The 23,258-nt window shown below is 39.0% G+C and overlaps 3 protein-coding genes across 14 annotated transcripts in view; 1 reads left to right on the forward strand and 2 right to left on the reverse strand.

Annotated features, from left to right (window-relative positions):
- NEK11 (NIMA related kinase 11) overlaps positions 1-11,710 on the reverse strand; it is a 239,248-nt gene extending 227,538 nt beyond the window's left edge. For 4 of the 8 annotated variants that reach the window (XM_047737089.1, XM_047737079.1, XM_047737090.1 and 1 more), the window contains exons 1-2: positions 11,558-11,710; positions 8,770-9,040 (exon numbers count right to left, since the gene is read on the reverse strand). In XM_047737089.1, the coding sequence (XP_047593045.1) occupies positions 8,770-8,939 (170 nt within the window). In that variant the 5' untranslated portion in view covers positions 8,940-9,040; positions 11,558-11,710. The other 4 variants (XM_047737082.1, XM_047737086.1, XM_047737087.1 and 1 more) reach the window with 4 other exon arrangements.
- Positions 11,711-11,808: 98 nt separating this feature from the next.
- Positions 11,809-21,910, forward strand: ASTE1 (asteroid homolog 1). The gene is made up of 6 exons (XM_047737107.1): positions 11,809-11,985; positions 12,919-13,039; positions 13,185-14,494; positions 19,719-19,929; positions 21,035-21,094; positions 21,774-21,910. The coding sequence occupies exons 3-5, from the start codon at positions 13,190-13,192 to the stop codon at positions 21,082-21,084; spliced, it is 1,566 nt and encodes a 521-aa protein (XP_047593063.1). The 5' UTR covers positions 11,809-11,985; positions 12,919-13,039; positions 13,185-13,189; the 3' UTR covers positions 21,085-21,094; positions 21,774-21,910.
- ATP2C1 (ATPase secretory pathway Ca2+ transporting 1) overlaps positions 19,557-23,258 on the reverse strand; it is a 179,125-nt gene continuing 175,423 nt past the window's right edge. For 4 of the 5 annotated variants that reach the window (XM_047737069.1, XM_047737074.1, XM_047737075.1 and 1 more), the window contains one exon: positions 19,557-21,961. In XM_047737069.1, coding sequence (XP_047593025.1) covers positions 21,866-21,961 — 96 coding nt within the window. In that variant the 3' untranslated portion in view covers positions 19,557-21,865. Of the gene's footprint in view, positions 22,000-23,258 lie in introns of all 5 variants that reach the window. The other variant, XM_047737072.1, reaches the window with a different exon arrangement.

Genomic DNA, 23,258 nt, shown 5'->3' on the forward strand with positions numbered 1-23,258 from the left:
CCCTTTTTATAAACAGTGAAAACTTATACACAGGAAGGAAGGCTTTTACTTTGGAAAACAGAATTGAGGTGCCTCAAAAAGTTGAAAATAGCTACCTTATGAACCAGCAATTGCACTACTGGGTATTTACCACAAAGATACAAATTTAGTGATCTGAAGGGGCATGTGCACCCCAATGTTTATAGCAGCAACATCCACAATAGCCAAACTATAGAAAGAGCCTACATGTCTATAAACAGATGAATGGACAAACATGTGTGTGTGTGTGTGTAGTATATACACACACATATGTACATATACAATGGAATACTGCGCACCCATTTAAAAAAAACTGAAATCTTGCCATTTGCAACAAGGTGGCTGGAACTAGAGGGTATTATGTGAAGCGAAATAACAATCAGGGAAAGACAATTATCATATGATCTCACTGATATGAGGAATTTGAGAAACAAGACAGAGGATCATAAGGGAAGGGAGGGAAAAATGGAGGAAGATGAAACCAGAGAGGGAGACAAACCATAAGAGACTCTTAATCTCACAAAACAAACTGAGGGTTGCTGGGAATTGGAGGGTAGGGATAGGGGCTGGGTGATGGACATTGGGGAGGGTATGTGCTATGGTGAGTGCTATAAATTGTGTAAGACTGATGAATCACAGACCTGTACCTCTGGGGCAAATACTACATTCTATGTTAATTAAAAAAAAAAAAAAAGGAAGGAAGGAAGGCAGTCTTTTCAAGTTCATTCCACACAATATGAAAACTGATTTCTCTACTCCTCACTATGTCAAAAATAAATTTGAAAATGGATGAAGTCCTTTTTTTCTAATTACAACTGAGCATATCAGCAAACGTGGCCATAATTCATAACCGGCCTAAATATGCCTCAGTGGAATGGCACAGAATGCCCACCATTTCTCAGCGATTGAAGCTTGGTTCTTCATTAGTTTTCCAGGGTTATACCACTGTCAGAAAGGATATGCTGGAAAAATCGTTATATTAAATCTCTGAGCATGCTGAAAGGTACAATACTTGTTTTACTTCTACTTCAAAAAGGTTACCAGAATCATATCCAACAAGAGGGAACTAACTGATATCAATGCCATACAATGGACTATTATGTGAGGATTCAAAAATGACACTTTTAAGAGTACTTAGTAACCTGGGAAAATATCTATATTTTAGTGCTTAAAAAGAAAAAAGATGGAAAATTATACATACACTGAATGGAACTATCCTCCCACCCTTTTGTCTAGTTCAGTGATCCTCAAAGTATAGTCTGCAGCCCAGCAGCAACAGCTGGTAGAGATGCAAATTCTCAGGCCCACCTAGACTTGTTAATCAGAAACTCTGGGAGTGGAGCCCCCGCAATCTGCATTTTAACAGCCCTCTAGGCAATTCTGATGCCTAATAAAGTGAGAAAACTATGGGCTCATTCTTAATCAGTCTTCAGGTCTCAGCGAAACGACACATTCTCGGGAAGCTGTGCCTCGTCAAGCACCGTGCTGCCAGCTTCCATGTGTTTATCACACTTCGAGCAACCAAGACTTTCCTTTTATAATGGATATGGCAGCTTATAATCACTTTTACTCTTATGATTATACAATTAGTGTTCTTCTCTTCCATTAGACCAGACATTCCAAAGTCTAGCTGCACATTCAAATCACCTGAAGGCTCTCAAAAATCCAGATGCCTACGGTGTGGCCCAACTACAACAACATACTGGGGTCTGACTTGAACGTGTATTTTTAAAAATACTATGATTCCATTCTTTGGCCAAGGTTGAAAACCACCTGACTCCTTGAAGAGCAAGTGATCAGCAAATACTGACCAATGGTTGTTGAATGAATATGTGGAGGTTTTTTTGTTTTTATTTTATTTACACTGTGCGTGTTTTTTTTTTTAATCTGGCACATGGCACAAAATTTCAAATGTACACAAAGGGAAAAGTAAGTCTCCTTCAGTCTCATCTCTGAGGGAGCCATAGTGACCATGCCATATGTTTCCTTAGAAGGAGTGAATAAATATTTGTCAACACAGACAGAGACCAGAAGTTGGGTGGCAGGATTATAGATTATTTTCCCACTTTATGCATACTTGCACTTTTATAAAATGTATGCACATGACTTTCATTATAGGAAAGGAGGTACTGTAAGATAACTGAATGTATGCGCATCCCAGAGCTATTCCAGAGATACACCTTGGGTCTGACAGTTCTGAGAAAAATGGTCATTTTGGAACAATGTTCCCTGTCATGAGGAAGAGATCCTCTATTTGGCTTAAGCAAATAGTCTAATTATTCCCCTTACTTCGTTTTGGTTATATTTTCACCTCTGATTAGATACTCAGCTTCTCCAGAACTCGCGTCAGAAAATGATGGAAGGGCACGTGAAAAGAGATACTATTCATTCTTGGCCCTGAATTAAAAAGTGGCATCAGGGGCAGCTGGGTGGCTCAGTAGGTTAACTGCCTGCCTTTAGCTCAAGTCATAATCCCAGTATTTTGGGATCAAGCCCCGAATCAGGCTTCCTGCTCAGCGGGGAAGACTGCTTCTCCCTCTCCCCCTGCCTGCTGTTCCCCCAGCTTGTGCTCTGTCTGTCAAATATATAAAATCCTTAAAAAAAAAATAGCATCATGATTTACAGATCTGTCTTGTCTGAATTTAGTTAACATGAGCCCCTACCAACACTGACCATCTCTAGGTATATTAAGATGAAAAACTGAAGACTGAATCCTAGTGTGGTGCTTTAATGATGGTTCTGTCCTTCAAAGATCCTGACCCCCTTGGCCCCAGCCCCATTGACAACTGTATCTCAATAGAACATTCTGGAACTGGGCCACAAGTCTAAGATGCTCTCAGGAGAGACTGGACTTAAGAAAGCTATCTGACAATAATGGACCCAGACTATTGTGGGTTTTTATTTATTTTTATTATTGCTGTTACCCCTTATGACTTTTCACCTCCCACACTCTTGGGATCTAAGGACCTCTCCCCTCTGCTATCAGTGTGACTAATTCTACCAGCAATTCTTAGCCTTGTCTCCTCCATTCTGTTTCTGTAGCTGGGTGGGAAATATTTCTGTTAGGACTTCTATAAATCTGCTCTGCTACAGGCCCAAAAGCTCTCCCAGGAGGCAAGGGCCCGGGTTTGAGGACATTTCTCTAAGGACTTGGTAAATCTTCCAATTTAACTCCAGTCCTTGTCTGCTGTAGACATTTGATACTGAGAAGAAATGCTCTGTGGAGAGAGAAAGTATTTCCACAATAACCATGTTGACATACTTAGACAAAGGCCAATGTGTAGGTACACAATTAAAGAAGGAAATATTTGGATATTTACATGGACAGGACCAAGGAGGAAAAAAATGAAAACTCTTGATAATGCACAGAAACTAGTAAAATAAAGACCATAGGTAGCTAGGAAGGGATATAGACAGTGGCCAACATCTCTGAGAGCAACCCGCCACACAGATGTTTAAACATTATACTGTTTACTAGTTGTTTTATGTATGTTAATTGCATCTTTCTTCTACATTGGAAGCTCCTGAGGCCAAACCTTTGCTGCTATTGCTTCAGTCTCCTCACTGGTGCTTAGTACAAAGCAAAGCTTTAATACATATATACTTAGGAGTTGACAAAAAGACTAGCACAAAACCAACTCTAAATAATAATGTCACTGTATTTTAAGTTGATGAAATTTAAAACACCATTATAAACAGAATTCTATGCTGATAAGATCAATGTTGAAATTCATTGCAACATGGCCATGATTGATCATGTATAAGTAATCGTGTAAAAGTTTAATCATGTATCTTAGGGTAAGCCTACTTCCTTAACATCTCTTTTCTATTAAGTTACAAGCACTATGCTAAGGGCCAAAGAACTTTTTAGCTCATCCAAATCTGTGGGTCTGTTTAAAAAAAAAAAGTCTGACAGATTAACAAAAATATAAATTTATGAAGTAGAATTAGAACAATATTTACAAATATGAGTTCATATTATCATATCCTCACATTCATTAGACCAGAATTTCTGTAATTATAAAAGAAAATATTCTCAAATATTGTTTTATAAATTTCATGATGCAGAATAAAAGAAAAACCTTTATACCATTCAAGACTCATTTTAAGTTCAATTTTATTCTACTGTGATAATTAAAAAAGGAATGACAAATCTTTATGCCAAAAAGAATGTTCTCTCAAAACACATATTAATCAAAGGTCACGTCTGTAGCTTTTTTCTAATTCCATAGCTAATGCAGAAAGTCAATAAAAATATAAAAGAATGTTGTATTTGCATTGTAATTAAAATACACAAATTCACAGTATATGAAAAATGTCAATGGTGGAGTGATGCCCCCAAGTGGCATAATGATAAATTGCAATGCTCTGATGGAAAAGAACAGCCATTCCTTCTTGTCAAGATCTTTCATTAAATCTAAAAGTGCCTATTACATAAACCTAGATTTCACATGGGCTATTAATAAGTGTCTACGGGCCATCTCAGACTCACGGTATCACTCTTTAACCAGGGATACCAAGAGATAGTCTGGTATATGAAATTATGATATACTTTCCTTATAATCTTAAAATATTAGGGGAATGTCTGCAAAACAATAGAGTCAGATCTTCTCTGGTCTATTAAGGGAACAGCATTCAAAACATTATAGATATCTTTTTAGAAAGTATTATTTTCTGGATTCCTGGGTAGCTCAGTCAATTAAGTGTCTGCCTTCAGCTCAAGTCATGATCCCAGGATTCTGGGATCAAGTCCTACATCGGGCTGCCTGCTTAGTAGGGAGTCTGCTTCTCCCTCTCCACTTGCCGCTCCCCCTGCTTTGTGCTCTCTTTCTCTGACAAATAAATAAATAAAATCTTAAAAAAGAAAAAGAAAGTATTATTTTCTACCCATCTCTGACAGTAACCAATTCCCTATGTTTATGGCCTAGTGTGTAAAGCACAATTTAAAATCTTAACTAATCAAATTGCTCGGTGAATGGGTGGTACTAATTAATGTGCTTTGCTCACAAACTGAAGATTCAACTGTCAACATTCTGGGGAAAGAATCTAAAAAAGTAAGAGTTTAGTTTCCTGCCTCTGTACATGTTTTAAACATAATCATTGATGAGGTGCTATCTTATATAGCTAAAAGGTCAACATTCTGAGCATCAGTTGCTTTTGGAAAACCATAGAGATAAAAAAGAAGAGATGCCAACAGAATTGCTACAATCTCAAGAAAGGTCCTTGAATAAGGTTTTAAAATCACGTGCTTGAGATCAGGTTGTTTTGAGAGATTTCTCTCTTAAAAGTAAAATGCAGGGTGCCTGGGTGGCTCAGTGGGTTAAAACCTCTGCCTTCAGCTCAGGTCATGATCTCAGTGTCCTGGGATCAAGCCCCGCATCAAGCCCCGCATCGGGCTCTCTGCTCAGCGGGGAGCCTGCTTCCTCTTCTCTCTCTCTCTGCCTGCCTCTCTGCCTACTTGTGATCTCTATCTGTCAAATAAATAAAATCTTTAAAGAAAAAAAAGTAAAATGCAAAAGAAAAACTGCCACTTAATAAAGAGTGCCAATTTCAGTTATTGGGTGATGACCAAAGTTTTATTAGGCTTCCTTTAATTATTCCTTTAAGTTCAATTATTTACAAATAAGATGAATCTCAACTGCTATGAATGATATCCATAAGGTAATATGATAATATTCTATATTTTATACATCTATTTACAGATAAATTTATAAGGTCTTCCCTGGTGGTCTAGTGGTTAGGATTTGGCACTCTTACAAATAAATGTATATCTATTTATAAATATATCTTATATTTATATATTGTATATTCTTTATAATATCTATCTTGATATTTTATACATGTAGATAGATAGATATCTTATTTAACCCTATTATAATCCTATGAAGTATTATATCCATCTTACAGATAAGAAAACTGAAGCTCAGATTAGAAAACTGCATAAACTTAATCTTCTGGTTAAGAATAAGATTGGCTGGGGCACCTGAGTGCTCAGTGGGTTAAAGCCTCTGCCTTCAGCTCAGGTCATGATCTCAGGGTCCTGGGATCGAGCCCCAAGTCAGGCTCTCTGCTCCACAGGGAGCCTGCTTCCTCCTCTCTCTCTCTCTCTCTCTCTGCCTGCTTCTCTGCCTACTGGTGATCTCTGCCTGTCAAATAAATAAATAAAATCTTTAAAAAAAAAGAATAAGATTGGCTTTATATCTTGACCTGTTCACCTCCAAAGCATGTGGTCTTCACTATAACAAGTTACAGCCTTCCTTCAACCATTCTAGAATTTTGTGAGCAGCCATAGCCATGATTCTTCATGATTTTAGCAGAGAGTTCTAAAATCAATTGATCTAAAATCAAATGTCTGCAAAGACAGGCAGGTAGTAGAAAGGTGTGATACAGCGGTGTGAAGACACAGTGAAGAGTGGCAGCACATGGCTAAGTAAAGGGCACAGGGTCTAACTAAGGCGGGGGCGGTTGCTACCCACCTCCAGCCCATATGTTAGCAAATGTGACCAAATCTTGTGGTTTGTTTTTCTCCCCCAAGAGAAATGAAAAGTTCGATTTTTATGAGATTGCCCATTTTTAAATAGTGGCAATTAACTTAGACTAAAAAAGAAACAATATTCAACAGGCCAAACAAAACACATCTGAAGGCTGAATGTAGCCTATATGTAATATGTTACAGAAATTCTGATGAGAATGATTCTACACTAGACTTTCTGGTATCAAATAACTTGTCAGTTATCCTCACTGTTGGATTCATTCCACACATCTAGGCTTCATCTGACATATTCAGCTTAATTTAGGTGTTTTCAGACTAGTAGTGCAAGTGCAAGAAGTTATTGACGAATCACTTCCCAACCAACCACCCCTTCCTCTCTCATTTCTCTCCCTCTGCTCCCCAACACCTACACACTTTACTCACCCATCATCTCAAGTCTGAAGCTTTCAAGATTGGTCTTCATATATATTATTTTACGTCCCTTTGTTCAACTTTTTAGCCCTCCTGTGAATTCTCTTAAAATTCTTCACATTCCTTACTCACTGAAGAAACCAAAATTGATATAGTCTTTATGATCAGGGATAGAAGCAGAAAAACGCTCACCTTTAGCCCAGAAGGCTGATCTATAGCCTGCATAGTTCCGATAAGGATCAAATACATAGTGGTTGCTACATTCTTATAAAGGGTCTCATGACTGCCTGTTTATCTCACTGATGATTAATATCAAGCTGAATGATAAGCACCAGAGAAATCTTGCAAAAGTAGTTTAACAAGTAAAAATTTGAAGAAAACATTTATGATCTAATACTCCCTGCACATCCCCTCCCCCTTGAACACTAACCATATAACCACCAGTCTCATACAGTAAAAGTGAAGCTCTTTCTGCCCATGGGTCCTATCCCTGTGCTATAATAAAAGCACCTTTTTGCACTGAAAATGTCTCAAGAATTCTTTCTTGACTGTTTGCTCGTAGTCCCACATCATTTACAATGTGGTTTTTACTAGTTCTAGGTCAGATTTAGGTCTCACTCTCAATGTTTCCATAAAGGTACTCTAGTAATTTTCAGAAATTTATCATCCTGTTCTACATGGCTGGTATCATACCTCTAGGATTTATGGAAAAGAATTCTTCTTGATAGGAGCCATGAAGGATGCTCTAAGGACACCAGAGAAGTGCTAGTGCTGTCACCATTCTTCGTGTAGGAATTTATTGAAAACTACAAATTCTAGATAATTACTTCTTAAAATTCTAGACATAGAGACCATTTAAAAAGTTGATTTTGAAAATAAAATAGTAGCATCAACATTTGCCTTTATAATTCCTATGTAATATTAAGAAGTAGAAAATGTCTATCACACTCATTTTAAGTCTAATGGGCAAAAGCTCAAAGAATTTAGAGTAGCCTCAAAACTTCTAAAAAAAAAAAGAATAGATTATGGGATGGAAGTCTGTTCTTCTGGAGTTAAGGGCTGATGTCCTGGATCATTCTTCCTTCTGCTTTCTCTTTTTCCTGTGTTTCTGATATACAAGTTTCTCATCTGAACTTCAGTTCTAACTAACTTTTCACTGTAGCAAATTCAAACAACTTCAAGCTAGAAAGGAAGATTCATCATGACCTTTAACAGACATACCACCCAACAGCACTATGAGTTTTTCTCTACCATGAAGGTTTAAGGGTCTGAACAAAATCAAAGAAAAGGAAGTAACAAGAGGGTCCTCAATATTATTAAGCTAATTTTAGATGAAGCCCGTGTTTGGTTTAAATGTCTAATTTGAGAGCTGTATGACTACAGATTTAGAAAAATTCCTTCATAGAAGAAGAAAAAAAAAAAAACCCTAATGCCATATTTCCCTTAGTACACCCTATTCACCTCAAGCGTGAATTACCATTTATTTGCATTTCATAACATTTCTAAAATTGCCATCATTATAAACAATTCTTACTTTCTCATTCAAGAAGTTCCAATCAAGTTAAGTGGAAGCAATGTTGTAATTGAGATTCTGGTATGCATAAAAATGATATTTTCACTTCATCTACCCCATTTCCCTATTCTAGGTCATTTAGGTACTTCACTCACCTGCTGAAATGCCTGTAAAAATCTTATCTTAAGACACCATTCAAGAAGCTTTTCTATCACTTACTAAATTCTTAGAATCCTAAATGCAAAGAGCAAATGGTACTCCATGTTCTTAATCAGCTAAGAGCTATGCATACAGGGCATCCAACTCAAAATTTGTATGAAGTATTTTCACTTACAATTCCTCTCCTTGTTTTGCTTTCTTGTCTGAAACCAGATAGACAGTTCCAAAACTTCCACTACCAAGTTTTTGTTCAAGGACATATCTTCTTGCAATCAAGGTCTTCGGATAAGTAGAAATGGCTATTGATCCATTCACACACTTAGCAGCCTCTTGGAATTTCAGCATTGCTCCAAACAAGAGAGAACTGGATTATTTGTTTATAGAAATTTAACATTCAAATCTCCTAGAAGATGGGCCAAATTCATCCAAGTAGTGTTGGTCAACCCCTTAAAAATGAAAAGACCAGAGATCAGGTACAAAGAATACTCAAGTATTCCTAACAATAAGTGTCAGTTTTTGACATTAATACCTGCACCTTGAATAGTGGATTCAATGACATCACAGTTAATGACTTGAGAGAAAAATGTTGAAAGGTAGTGATACTAGCAGATTCTAGTAGAAGACAGCCAAATATGGCAAAAGTGAGTTAGAATTAAACAATCTGTTTAAGATTTATACTCCCTACCTACTGCTTAAAAAAAAATCCAAATATAAGAACATTATAATTTCCTTAAATTTATACATTTGCATCACTCTTTTTGTAATTCTTCCCACCTTATGTCTATTTTGATTAACAAATAGTGAGTTAGGATTAAACTAGAAGTCAGCATAGAATTTTTTTTCCTGTAGACATTAAACCACGGTATTTGCATTTATTAGAATAGATGTGAAGAAGAATAAAGACTTCAGAATAAGTTTTTTTCCCATCCTAAACAAATTCTGGTCCAGTTTCTGAAGTTATTATATACACTGTGTATAAAGTAATCTCTCTGGATTGGAAACAAGAAGTATCACAAATGCAGTTCAAACCATAAATTGTATTTTAATGATAGCTAAATATAAATGTGTTATAGTTCCTCAAGGAACTATAAATGTACAGCAGGATTATGAAAAGTAGAACTGTTTTATATGATTGTATGCCTAGTAAAATCACTTTTACTTCATCAAAATGTAAAATGTTTTGTTAGTTATCATGAAAAGTGGATTTTGTTTAAAAATCTAAAAAAACATGATTTTAAATTGAAGACTGTCTATGCCTTGGAGTCAAGTTTTCATTCCAAAGCTATAAGACAAAAACTTAATATGTTTAATGATAAAACAAGATGCTATCTGTGTAGTTTGGGGTTTATGACAAACTTCACAGGGTGGTGACAAATACAAAAATCCCTGGATTAGAACATAAACAGTAAATGTCCATTTACAGCATTTTTCTTCTTTAAATAATGCATTGATCAGTTAAGTTTTACTGGATGCCAGTGAGAAGTATTCTAGTAATGAGCTTTAAAAAAACAAAAAACAAAACAAAAAAACAACTAAAAAGAGGGGAGTTGTGCTGGTTCAATGGGTACAGCACACCACTCTTGGTCTTGGGGTTGTGGGTTTGAGCCCCATGTTGGGTGTGGAGATTACTTAAAAATAAAATCCAAAAAAAAAAAAAAAAGGAAGAAAGAAACCAAATCATCTGGTGGCTCAGTGCTCATACAACATTACTCTTGCGTTGAAACTTCAAAGCTGGAGCCCATACCCCAAAATCCCTGAATAAATAAAAAATTACGTCAGATTATCAAGATCACAGAAAACATTTGTGAAGTCTACTACTGCAAAACAACTAAAGAGCAGGCCTCCAGATGTATATTTTGTTTGCTTTCTGTGCTCCCATAAAAGTGCTACTTTCTGGACAAATTAAGGTGTTAAGAAAAATATATGGACTCACAGGCTTCTCAACTGAAAAGAACCCTTCAGATCACCCAGTAATTTTCCGTATTTTAGGGAAGTGTTTAGTGTTTAGTGAAGGACAGAACAGTTCTGAGAATCCAATTTCCCAATGGCTCCTATTTGTAAATGAGCTTTTAAACCCAGCCATGTCGCCTAAGCAGTCTGGCCCGGGCCACAGAGTACTTCGGGACTAGGTTCCCAGACTCAGCCCTGCAATCCCGTTCCCCAGTCCACCTTTAGGCCATCGATCCCATCCATCTCTTCCGTGCAACCACAGAGCAACCCTAGTAGGTCCCCTGCCGGCTAGATTCCAGAACACCTGTTCGGTTGTCAATGTTGCCTCGCCCCCACCTCAAGAAGGTTGTGAATGAAGTTGAGCGCCAGGAACACACCTTATCTTTTGTATCCTTGGCTCCTGTCATAGAGCAGGTGTTCAATAAATTTTCTTAAGGCAAACAAGAGTCCAGCAGGCCGACTGTTGCCCAAGGCGGGGGAGGCCGGGGGGGGGGGCGGGGGAGGTGCGAGGGGCGAGGGGAGTGGTGAGAAGAGGGAAGTGAAGATTTAGAAAGTTGGATGGGAACCGTGAGAAAGGTGAGAGATTACCTCCTGCAAACTGACCCTTTGAGGTAAAACTAGCCTGGTTGGGGCAAAAGGCCAGGGAGGGAGGGAGAGTGTTTAGCACAGGTTGAAGTCAGTAGTTCTCTTCCCTGGTAATAATAAACGAGAGGAAGCAGATTGGACACCAGATTCTGCTAAAGTAGAACGCTAACCTTAAAGGTCAAACGAACATTCCTTGCCTCAACTTTGTTTTAAAAAATTACACTTTCGCCAAGCGGGTTAACGTATGTGGAGGAGGCGCCAGCAACACGATTCTCCGGAGACTGGAGCAGATCCGGGAGGTAAGGAGCTGAGAGAAGTGAAGAGATCGCGGGTACGGAGGCCCACGGACGTGGATCCCAGCTGGGGCAGCCTGAAGCCATCACTTTCCCCAGCTTCGGGGAGCCCGGCACGTCCCGAGGAGCGCATACCTTTCGGAGTCGAGGGCGGAGAAGCGGCACGCCAACAATCCCACCCCTAACTGGGACGTAATTTGGGCAAGTCTCACGTAGGTGCAGCGGAGCGGCAGAGCTCCAAGACCTCCCGGCATAGTTGTTGGGCGCCGTTGCCAGGGAGACGGCGCGGGGCATCCTGGGAAGCCGGAGCCAGGCTGCACGGAGCCGGTCTCCGAGGCGGAAGTGTGCACCGACCCAAGTGGGCGGAGAAAGACGATCAGGCCTGATCCGCCTGGCTTTCCTACCCTGACAGCCGCCATTTCGGAGCTTAGTTCCCGGCCCGCCTTTAGGGACATCGTGCCTGCAGGCCCAGGAGAGCCTGGGCCCCCGGCGCAGCCTGGCATCACTGGATTCGAGGAACCGAGTGACGTCATACGCGGAGACTTCCGGTTCCCGCTCTTAAGGTGGGACTCTCACGTGCGGCCGTTTCAAGCAGGGGCAGTCTTTTAATGGAAGGGCTGGTGCCCTGGGAGGAAGATGCAGGTGGGCTCCTCTTCTGGTCGGGGTAGCGAGCTGTGAGGGTTGTGGTAGCGTGATGTATAAAGGCCCGTGTTTGACGACTAACATCAGACCTTCTGTGAGCCTTTCTCCTATCCAGCACGCAAAGCTTTGCAAGACATAAATAAATAACTGCTATGTGGGATGAAGTGCTGAGGGTAGAGCTAAAATTAGGGTGAATTGAGTGGCGCGCAAAATGCAAGAGGGTGCCCCAAAAGTCTGAAATCAAGGTAAATATATTTTAATGCAATATATTTAAAAACCAAGATTAATGCATTAGAAATCCATGGTTGACAAAATTTCGTGGTTTTAAATAAAGACAGTGCCATACTAAGCCATACTGGAGCATGAGGTGAAAGGAAAAGCTAGTAACACACATGCTGTGACTTAAGTGAGCCAGATAGGGAACAATTTTCCTGGTACTGAACAGGATAAACAAAGACAAGAAGATGGAAAGAGCCTGTGGTCAGGGTGTAACTGGAGAGTTAAGTCCCCCATGCTCATGAAGCAGTAATTTTCCTTACTCAAACTATGCCAGTTAAGCTGGGCCCAACAACAAGCCAAGGCCTAAAAGAAATTCCCAGACTGTCAATAAAGAAAAACTGGTTGCCTATCATTGACCCTACATACTTTAGTTAACTGAAGCCAAGTGCTCTCTGATTTATTATGAGATTGAGGAGGGTATCATTTTTATAGCTTAGGACTTTTTATTTTGACCCTACACAAATAATCTGTGTTGTAAAATGGTGACTGTTACCTATCTCACTATCAGAATCCACAGTAGTCTTTGTTAGTATGTCAGTAAAGGGCTTTAACTGATTTTCTTTTAAAATCAACAGCCTCCATTCCTATCTAGAGATCAAACTCCATGAAACCATTGCATTTGTGCCTTATCACACATGGGGAAAGCAAAAGAAAATGAGAATGCACTCAGCTAGCTGGTGCTACCTGAGCCTCTAGGTAAGAATTGAGATGCTAACCCCTAATATGTGCTGTTTAAAGAACTGTTCATAACATTTGCTGTTGGTTTTTGGTGCTGGAAATGATGACTTGGTCCCCAGTAAACAGTATCAATTGAAAGTGTGTTCTGTTTTAAATTCTTCAGTCATCATGGGTATTCGAGGACTAATGAGTTTTGTGGAAGATCATAGTAATGAGTTCTTCACTGATTTGAAGTTGCGAGACACAAAAATTGTCATTGATGGCTATGCTCTCTTCCATCGGCTCTGCTTCAGCTCAAACTTGGAACTTCGGTATGGAGGGGACTATGATTCTTTTGCAGATATTGCACAAAAATTCTTTGAATCACTGTTTGTTTGTAATATCTGTCCATATGTTGTATTAGATGGAGGATGTGACATTTCCGATAAAAAGCTTAAAACTTTAAAGGATCGAGCAAGAGAAAAGATCCAGATGGCTCATTCCCTTTCTGTTGGTGGGGGTGGGTATGTGTGTCCTTTACTCATCCGGGAAGTGTTCATTCAGGTTTTGATCAAGCTACAGGTGTGTTTTGTCCAGTGCTTTTCAGAAGCAGATCGGGACATTATGACACTGGCTAATCATTGGAATTGCCCTGTGTTATCATCAGATAGTGACTTTTGCATCTTTGACTTAAAAACTGGGTTTTGCCCATTGAATAGCTTTCAGTGGAGAAATGTGAACACTATCAAAGGCACACAAGACTGCTATATCCCTGCCAAGTGCTTTTCCCTTGATGCACTCTGCCATCACTTCAGCAATATGAATAAAGCTCTGCTACCTCTCTTTGCGGTGCTATGTGGAAATGATCATATTAATCTGCCCATCATAGAGACATTCTTAAGTAAAGTACGTCTTCCTCTTGGAGCTACCAGTTCTAAGGGGAGGAGACACCACCGAGTTTTGGGACTTCTGAATTGGTTATCTCATTTTGCTGAACCTACTGAAGCACTCGATAATGTTCTGAAATATCTCCCCAAAAAGGATCGTGAAAATGTTAAGGAAATTCTCTGCTGTTCCATGGAAGAATACCAGCAATCTCAGGTGAAGCTGCAGGACTTTTTCCAGCATGGTACTTACGCCTGCCCAGCCGCCCTGAATCTGGACTTACCAGAGTGGGTATTAGTGGCTTTGGCCAAAGGCCAGCTGTCTCCTTTCATCAGCGATGCTTTGGTGCTAAGAAGGACCATTCTTCACACACAGGTGGAAAATATGCAGCAACCGAATGCCCACAGAGTATCTCTGCCCATTCGGCAAATGATCTATGGGCTTCTTTTGAATGCCTCTCCACATCTGGAAAATATGTCCTGGAAGGCATTGCCTTCTCAGCCTCTAGCTTTCAGCGAAGTGGAAAGGATTAATAAAAATATCAAAACATCGATTGTTAATGCAGTAGCACTGCCCAAGGATCATGCGGACTTAAGCAAATTGACTGAGGTAAGTGTTTGTTACGCTAATCTAATTTTTGTTAAGTACTTTACAGGTTAAAAGTGCTTTCATGCATATCCCCTCTCTTAATATAACCAAATGACGTTGTTTGCTCTAGTCCCCCCATTTCATAGCAGACAAAATACTAGGACTCAAGTAGGTTACTGTGTGATATGTCAGCCAGATGGTTGCAAGTGTTAGGACTCAACCCAGACCTTTTAGCCCCAGATCTGCCATTTCCATTCTACTTCGGTATTCTCTGTTATTTTGCAGTTATTACTGCTATTCTGTTGATACTAGCTATTAATAAATTGGGGTCATGTGACTTTAGAAAACAAGGAAAAGGAAAAAATTCTGAGCTGCAAAAAGAAGTGTGCCTTGAAGATATTGATCAAAGGCATGATGAATATCTTAGATTGCATCAGATTTCAATTAAGATTAATACTGATGCTTGCTTGGGTCTAATTTTTCATTTTTATCAATGAGGACCTTTTTTTTTTAGGCTTTAGGTTTATGACATCATAATGATTAGTTTGATATTGAAAATATGACTCTTAGCCTAACTCAGTGTTGTTTAAACCTGAGTAACACTCTGAGCAATCCACTTTTCAAGATAAAAAATAATTTATTGGATCCCAGTGTTTATTGTTTGTAATATTACATAAATATATTAAAAATTATAAATAGAGGGCCAACTAGGTGTCTCAGTTAAGCATCTGGCTCTTGATTTCAGCCCAGGTGATGATCTCAGGGTCCTGAGATGGAGCCCCAAGAAGGGCTCTGCGCTGCACATGGAGCCTGCCCCTCCCCTCACACCTTTCCTTGGCTCACTCTCCCTCTCAAAAAAATTATAAATAAGTATGAAACTGCTTCTGCTAACACAAAGTTACAGTTAAGTGCAGATAAACTTAAAATGCCAATTGTAGTGGCAATGAGAGTAGATTCATGAGACTCTCATAGACCATTCCTGGTACCAGTCTACTCAAGCCTATAGGACAGCAACCATAGCTTCCCAGCAGGTTTGAATCAGGCTTTCCTTTCCTGTGGGAGTTTTTCCAACAGTCTACACCACTGGTTCTCCAGTGGGATGATTTGTCCTCCTACCTCCCACAGGGGACATTTGGCAGTGTCTGGAGACACTTTTGATTATCACTACCTAGGTAGTTGGGGGAAGGAGGAGTGTTGCTACTGGCATCAGTGGGAAGGGGCCAAGCATGCTGCTAAACATCTTAAAATGCACCAGACAGCCCCTCCCAGGAACAAGGCATTATCCAGACTGAAATGTAGCAATGTCAGTAGCTGGCCTACACTGTTGGCTAGGCACTAAATTCTTTAATCTCCCCATTAGTGCCTGCTCAGGCACAAGGAAATGAGATCCACATCAGGTGGGTATCAGTGCCTCCTTAGCAATGAAGAATGACTGTTCGTGTGATGTGTTTCTTTAAGAGGTGCTGAAATGTTCTGGAATTAGTGATGCTTGCACAAGCTTATAAATATATTAAAATTGCTTTAGGATTTCGGGGGGGGGTTGGGGAGTAAAGTAACAGGGTGAGGGCATTAAGGAGAGTACATGTGATGAGACTGGTTGTTATATGCAACTAATGAATCATTGAACACTACATGAAAAACTAATGCTGTACTATACAGTGGCTAACTGAACATAGTAAAATTATAAATAAATAAAAGTAAATAGAAGAGTGAATTTATAACATGTGAATTATATCTCAAAAAAAGAAAAGGTCTCACTGGCCTCCTTCCCCCTCCCTTTTTGTAACAATTCCATAAACATAGCTTCCGGGCCCCCTGCAAGGGCCATGCCTAATTATAGGTCACTATGCTCAAGGAAGCCCCACGATATGATGTCCTCATCTGGGTTTACAGTTCACTTATACAAACCTAGATGCAATTTTACAAGAGTCATTTTTACCATGCTAAGTAAAAACTAACTTTATCACATTTCCAGGGTGACAGAAGTAGAAAGTTGAGCATAGGTCAAATTCCAAACAGAAGGGATTTATTAAAACTTTTCCCATATGAGCAAATTAGCAACATTCTAAATGATGATATTTTGCTAAAATTACATTTCTCCTCACAACATAAATGGTGCTGTGTTGGAGAGTTTTTAGAACTTTTTTATGGCTTTATTGAGAAGTGCTGTACAGGGAAGTGCCCATATTTAAAGTGCACTTTGATGTATGTTTCCATCTGTGAATCCATCTTGCAAACTAAAATAATGAATGTATGACACAATCCTAAAAGTTTCCCCTTGCCACTTTGCAGTTCATCCCTCCCTGAGTGTGTACACAGAGCAAAGTACACAGACGATTGTACAGCCTGATGAATTGTTACCAATCAATGCTACCCTGTAAAGAACGTTCATCAGCACCCCAGTAGTTTTGCCTAATGTCTGGTTTGAGCAGCCCCTCTCTCCCCTCTCTGGTAATCACTATCCAGACATGTAATAACATTGAAAAGTTTTAACTTTTTTTATCTTATAAAAATGGGATCATAGAATAGGAATTCTCTCATCGGGCTTCTTTTTTTCACTTGATGTTTATGAGACATCAGTGTGGGAAGCTCTTGATCATTTATATCTCATAGCTGTGTGGGAATATACCACAATTGATTTTTCCATTTTGCAGTTGATGGGCATTTGGGTAGTTTGCAGTTTGGGCAATTATGAATAGGGCTATGAGCATTCTGGTGCACATCATTTGCTGAAAATAGGGACACATTTCTATTGCATATACCACTAGGAGTGGAATTGTTAGAAGATATGCGTGTGTTCAGTTTATAAGACAGATTGTCAAATGGACTTGCAAGGTGGTTTAACCAATTAATTCCCACCAGCAGCTTATGAGGGTTCCTCTTAATTTACACCTCTCCTGACACTTTGTGTTTTTTATCCTTTAAGTTTTAGCTATTCTGATGTTTGTATGGTGGCATCATTTTAGCCAATTTGGTGGATGTTAAATTTGCATTTTTCTGATCACTTATTTTTGAGCACCTTTTATGTGTCAATTGGCCATTTGGGTATTGTTATATAATTTTTTGTTCAAAGTCTTTTGCCCACTTTTCTTTTGGCTTTTTATTTCTGTATATGTGTCCTGTGTCAAATAACATGTAAACAGATTCTCAAATTCTGTAGGTTCTTTTCATTCTAATATGTTTTGATGAACAGAAGTTCTTAATATAGTCCAGCTTAAATTTATTATTTATGATTATCACTTCTGTGACCTACTTAGAAAATTAGTCTACTTCAAGGTCATGACTTTTTTTTTTTTTTTTTTTTGCCTTTCATATTTAGGTCTATGATCTGTCTGCAACTGATTTTTCTGTGTATGGTGTGACATAAGGATCAGGGCACATTTTCCCCCATATAAAAACCCAGTTGAGCCAGTGAGTGTAGCATGCTGATTATCCTTCTTGCTAAGTGGAGATGATAAGTGTTCTCATCACTTACCTATATTCAAAACAGGGTAAAATTTTAAGTTCACTTTCTGTATGGTGAGATCTTTTAGCTTTCCCTAGGCATAAACTCATCAGTTCTGCACTTAGCTCATTATTGCTAACTCTCATTAGCCCATGGTAATTCTAAATGGTATCAGGTGCAAATGTGATTCCAAAGACAAATGCACAATATGAATAGAAATTTTGTGACAGTTATCTGCTTTGTGCCAGCTGTTGTAATAGAAACTTTATAGTTACTTAATTCCCACAGTAACCACATAGTTTCCATTTTGGTTATGTTAGTTGCCATGGATAGAGCTCCACTCAAGCTAAGCAAAGGGAGGTTAATCATAAGGTGAGATGGAAGTGGACTATTCTCTGGGAGTAAGACAGTGCCAGGACCAGCCTCTCTCTGGGTGTCTCTGTTTCTCTGTAGGATTTTCTACAGGCTTGTGCTTTCAGACTTGTCACATGGGATAAAAGTTAACCATATTTAAGGGCTATGAGCAGAGCAGTTATAAGTCAGAAAAGAATTCATGTATTTCCTTAGCTTTACTTGGTGCATTTTCCTACCCGTTGAGATCATAGAGTTTTTGTTTATTAATCGCTACTTCCCATAAGAGTGATTGATTACACTGTAGAGCATTTTGTATAGTTCTAATTTTAAGAAGTTTACCAATATCAAAATCTTAAACCCATGTTTATAAATTATATTTAATACTCTGCATCAGTGATGAAACTATTTTGTCAATTATGATGTGTTGTATTTCAAGGTTAACATGTCCATTCCCAGCTGTCAACACACTGATGACAAACTGGTTTTTAAGATGCTGAGCAATGTTTCATCCTTTCAGAAAGTTAAGAAAAATACTTTTCTGGCTGCACGTTGACACTAGGAATACAACGGTTTTTTTCTCTCTTAAAGTTTGATCATAAAGTTCTTCTGAAGGTGCCCTTTTAATAGTCCTAATGTCCTTATTTTAGAAGTATGTGACCTAGAAGGTCCCTTATGGTTCTTAAGATTCATTAAGGTAAAGTTATTTCAAGAAGTCTGAAATCCTCATAGCTGTTAACTCCTTTTTATTTGAAGGGCACTCTAACACATGGCGTAGAAGTGAGTGTGGTATGTTACTGCAAGTGGTGAGGTACTCCTTAAATATTCCCATCTCCCTTGACTATATTTCTCACCTACAAGCAGCTACCCTGCAACAGTCCCTGTGTGGGAAAACAAAAAGATAATAAAACATTCACCTGGGCAGGGACAGGAGACAGGACCCAAACAAACAGAAGCTTGTCTGATATGCCACAAAGGGTACATAAAATCTAAGTTTGCCTTCTAGAGGTGATCGGTAATGGCACCATGAAGAAGGTGGGGACTGAATATTCACTGGCAAGTAAGAGTAGGGCTAAATATAGATCTTTGTTTCTCAAAGCAGAATAGTTAAAATGCAGATTCCTGGGTTCCTCTGAAATTTACTGAATCAAAATTTAGGGGGTGGGACCTGAAAACTGAATTTTTTAACAAGCTTCCCAAGTGATATATCCACTGAAGATGTTCACCAGCCGACATAGAAGATGGAATGACATGAGTAAGGGCTGTGTAGTGAGGGTAGACAATATATCCATACAACCATATTTATTAAGCACCCGGTGGCTGATTTCTTTCCCCAGGAAGATAAGAAACTGACAGAGCAATACATTTGCATTAAAGTGTTTTCATACTAGAAAAACAATAAAGACATTCCCCAAAGTAACTTGCAGGATGTTTGGTATGTATTTTCAGCTCTCCTTGGCCAAACGGCAGATACTTCTGTTAGACACCCTGAAGGTGAAACAGACCATCCTGGAACCAATTCCTTCTTCACTGAAGCTGCCCATTTGTGTCAGTTGCTACTGGCTGCAGCACACAGAGTCCAAGGCAAAGCTGCATCACCTCCAGGCCTTACTGCTAGGGATGCTGATGGGGCCCTTGCATGCCATAATAACCAGCCCTGGTAGGTATCTGGAAATTCCAGGAGTAAATATTTGCATGTTACTTGCATGTAATACAAGTTTAAACAAGCGAAAAAATATTCTTGGATTATTCCCTCACATCAGTTATATCCAAAACTTAGGAATAGAGGGACTAAAGTATCATCCATTCATTGGCAGATGTTTCTGAGCACTTGTATGTGCCAGGCTCTGTGCTACACAGCTTGACAACAGCCCAGCAGTTAGGATGTGCTGATACTGCAGAATCCCACCTGCTCTGTGGCACCTAATGCTTTAATCTCTGAAGTCAGAATGTATAATGTGCCAGTTACATTCTGTCTTCCGTGTAACCTGGCCCTATCAATACAGCGGCAACATCATCACTAGAAACAGATTTAAAATAGTCTGGTCGGTGAAACTTCTGAATACCTACAGTCATAATAAACATTCATGCTTATGCTGTTTTATTATTTCTTCTCCACTGTAAGTTTCAATTAGTGTGTTAGTGATGCTAGAAACAGTAACTTTTCTATTACAGAAATACACTTTAAGGCAGTTTCAACTGCATTTAAGTATCAGGTGAACTAAGTGAGAATGCATTGAAGCACTTCAATTCTCCAGTGGAATTACTACCTTTAAAAGATTATGAATGCTGTTAACACTTTATTTAAACATGTATAATCATTATCACACTCCAGAACAGTGCTAATATCTAATCTAATGGCCACTAGTCACATGTGGCTATTTAAATTAAAACCAGCTTCTCCTTGACAACCAGGCACATTTAAGTGCTCAGTAGCCACATATGGCTACAGGCTGAATTCGACAGCACAGATCCAGAACAGTTCATCGTTGCTGAAAGTTCTGGTGGACAGTGCTACACTGGAGTTTACTTTTAAAAATAAGTTAAATGAGAATGAATCAGTCTAGATTCCAGGACTCCCAAGTGTGAGAGTTGTTGTCAGAAGAGACTGTTGTTGTTTTAGGACAGCCAACTTAATGCAAAACAAGTTAAGGCCCACTGTTGGTTTTCTGTCATTTAAGAACATTCTCAGGGCACAAGCCTGTGAAGTTTTTACCTGAGTCCAGCAGAAGGGGCACGTCAAGGGTCTGTTTCTTTTCTTTTAGGAATTGTGGACCCTGCACCCAGGCAGGCTCAGTGCCTTGCTGCTCGCTAATTGGTAAAAGGTGGGCCTCCTTTTTATTACTTTCAAGTTGGTCCAGTGTCATTTTGCACGCCCCCCACACAAGCAAATTTGCAGAAGCTTACAGTTGAACACACAGAGCACTCTTCCTTGCCTAGGGTTGTTGCTTCTTGCCTCTTATCCTCTACTGTGTGATGTAGATGACTGACCATATTCTCCTTGAGTCATGCTTTTGTTTTCCTCCCACAAAGCAGAAGTTAGTGTGCTTTGAACACAGAGGCTGTGTTAAGAGCACTGTAGCATAGAGGCAGGCCTCCATGGAAGGAAATTTAGTGAACAAGAACACTGAAGAGAATTACGTTTAATAGTAATTTGTATTTTTCAGAGAGACAGATTTAGGGTTTGGAGAGTTCAGATGCAGAGGTGTTTAAGGTTAGGTAGTAAACCAGTGGAAGAGATGTTATTTTAAAGGAAAAAAAATAAATAATTTGGGGTTGAATAGTTAGGTCGTCATTAAAAAGGCATTTCAGTATAAATATTTCAATTTATACAGCAAGGCTTTTACACTGATGTTAAAATAGTAAAGAGCCAGAAGAGAAAAGCATTTTGGTTATTTAAACTAATTTTTTTTCTTTATGGAATTCAAAGTTCTATATATAGAGAAAATTACAAGCTATACAGTGTTTTTGGAAATACTGCCCTTGGGTTGTTTCTTTGTCTAGATAAGGAAGAGCTGCGGGAGGTTGGTGCTAGGATGTTGTATGAAGAGTTCCAGAGAGTGAAGGAGCAGACACGGCCGGGCACGAGACTGGACTTAGACACAGCTCACATCTTCTGTCAGTGGCAGTGCTGTCTGCAGATGGGGATGTATCTCAATCAGCTGCTGTCCACTCCTCTCCCGGAACCAGACCTAACTCGGTAAGCACCACGGGAAACTAGTTCAGATGGCTGCACACAGAAGTAAATACTTTTATTTATACTTAAAGCACGTAAGTTATGTTTAAAAAATTAATCTTAGTATAATTGGTCTTGGATCACCATTATAGCTAAAGAGCTGGAAAAAGGAGAAATATTAATTTTGTTCCATACTCCCAAAAAGTACCCATGATTAGATCAAAGATTTAAAAACTGCCCCGTAAAGTAAGAAAAGAGGCAGTTGGTAGGATATAAGTTGTTCCTTCATTTCTCTCAGGTCTTTGTTCAAATATCACTTTATAGAAGCTTCTTCTGATTACCGTTCTGGGATATTATTCTCTACTTCCAGTCACTCTAGTCCTATTACTCTTTTGGACTTTTGTAAATTGCATTTCTTACTACTTGGCAAACTGTTCACATATTCGTTCAAATATTTATTAAGCCCGTGTGCTAGAGTGTAGTGAACAAAACAAATTTTTTAATATCTCTGTTGTCATGGAGCTTTTTAATTCTAGTGAGATGACTAAGATGCTTCAGTGAACTTTATCTAGGGTTTTTGTTTTGCCAGGTAAGTATGAAGAAGGGAGAGGCAACCTGTATGCCAGGAAGTGATGATGTGTTGGACTATGGAGTTGAAGCTGGGTAAGAAAGAAAGGATAGCAGTAGGGTGTGGGCCAGTGAAAAAGTGCTACATTCACTGGATTGGGACATCCTGGTGATTGTCCATCCAGGAGATCCCAGAGGGAGAGAGGAAGATAAAGGGGAGATTGTTAGCAAATGGAGCTGAGATTATAGATGTGCTTTGTCTCTCCCCACTTGAATGTAAGGTCTGTGAGGACAGAGACTTAGCGATTTTATTTACTTTTGTAGCCCCAGGGCCTAACATATAGTAAGTACTCAAATATTTGTCAAATAAATTGAGTGATACATGAATGGAGGCGTATAAAATATACTGGTATGACTTCAAATGTTTTAAGGTCTAAAGCTTCCTAAACAGTAAATAGTGTTAATAGATCCCTAGTGTTAATAGTGTTAATAGATCCTAATAGCTGAGCTACTCCTAGAACCTTCTACCAGTAAGATTAATTGGACTTTGACTTGTGGATTCTTTATGCCCTTTCCTTAAATAATTTAGGTCATTCTGGATCCTCTCTAGCTACCATATATCCCTTTACAACAGAACAGAGAAAAACAGGACCAAACAGTTCTCCTCATGATGATTTCAGCAGGACTGTTGTTGCATCTCAGCATTATTAGAGTTTATTAAATGATGATCTTACACTGATCAGTTG

Source organism: Lutra lutra, chromosome 1 (genome assembly GCF_902655055.1).
Source record: "Lutra lutra chromosome 1, mLutLut1.2, whole genome shotgun sequence".
In the NCBI taxonomy this organism is placed as follows: domain Eukaryota; kingdom Metazoa; phylum Chordata; class Mammalia; order Carnivora; family Mustelidae; genus Lutra; species Lutra lutra.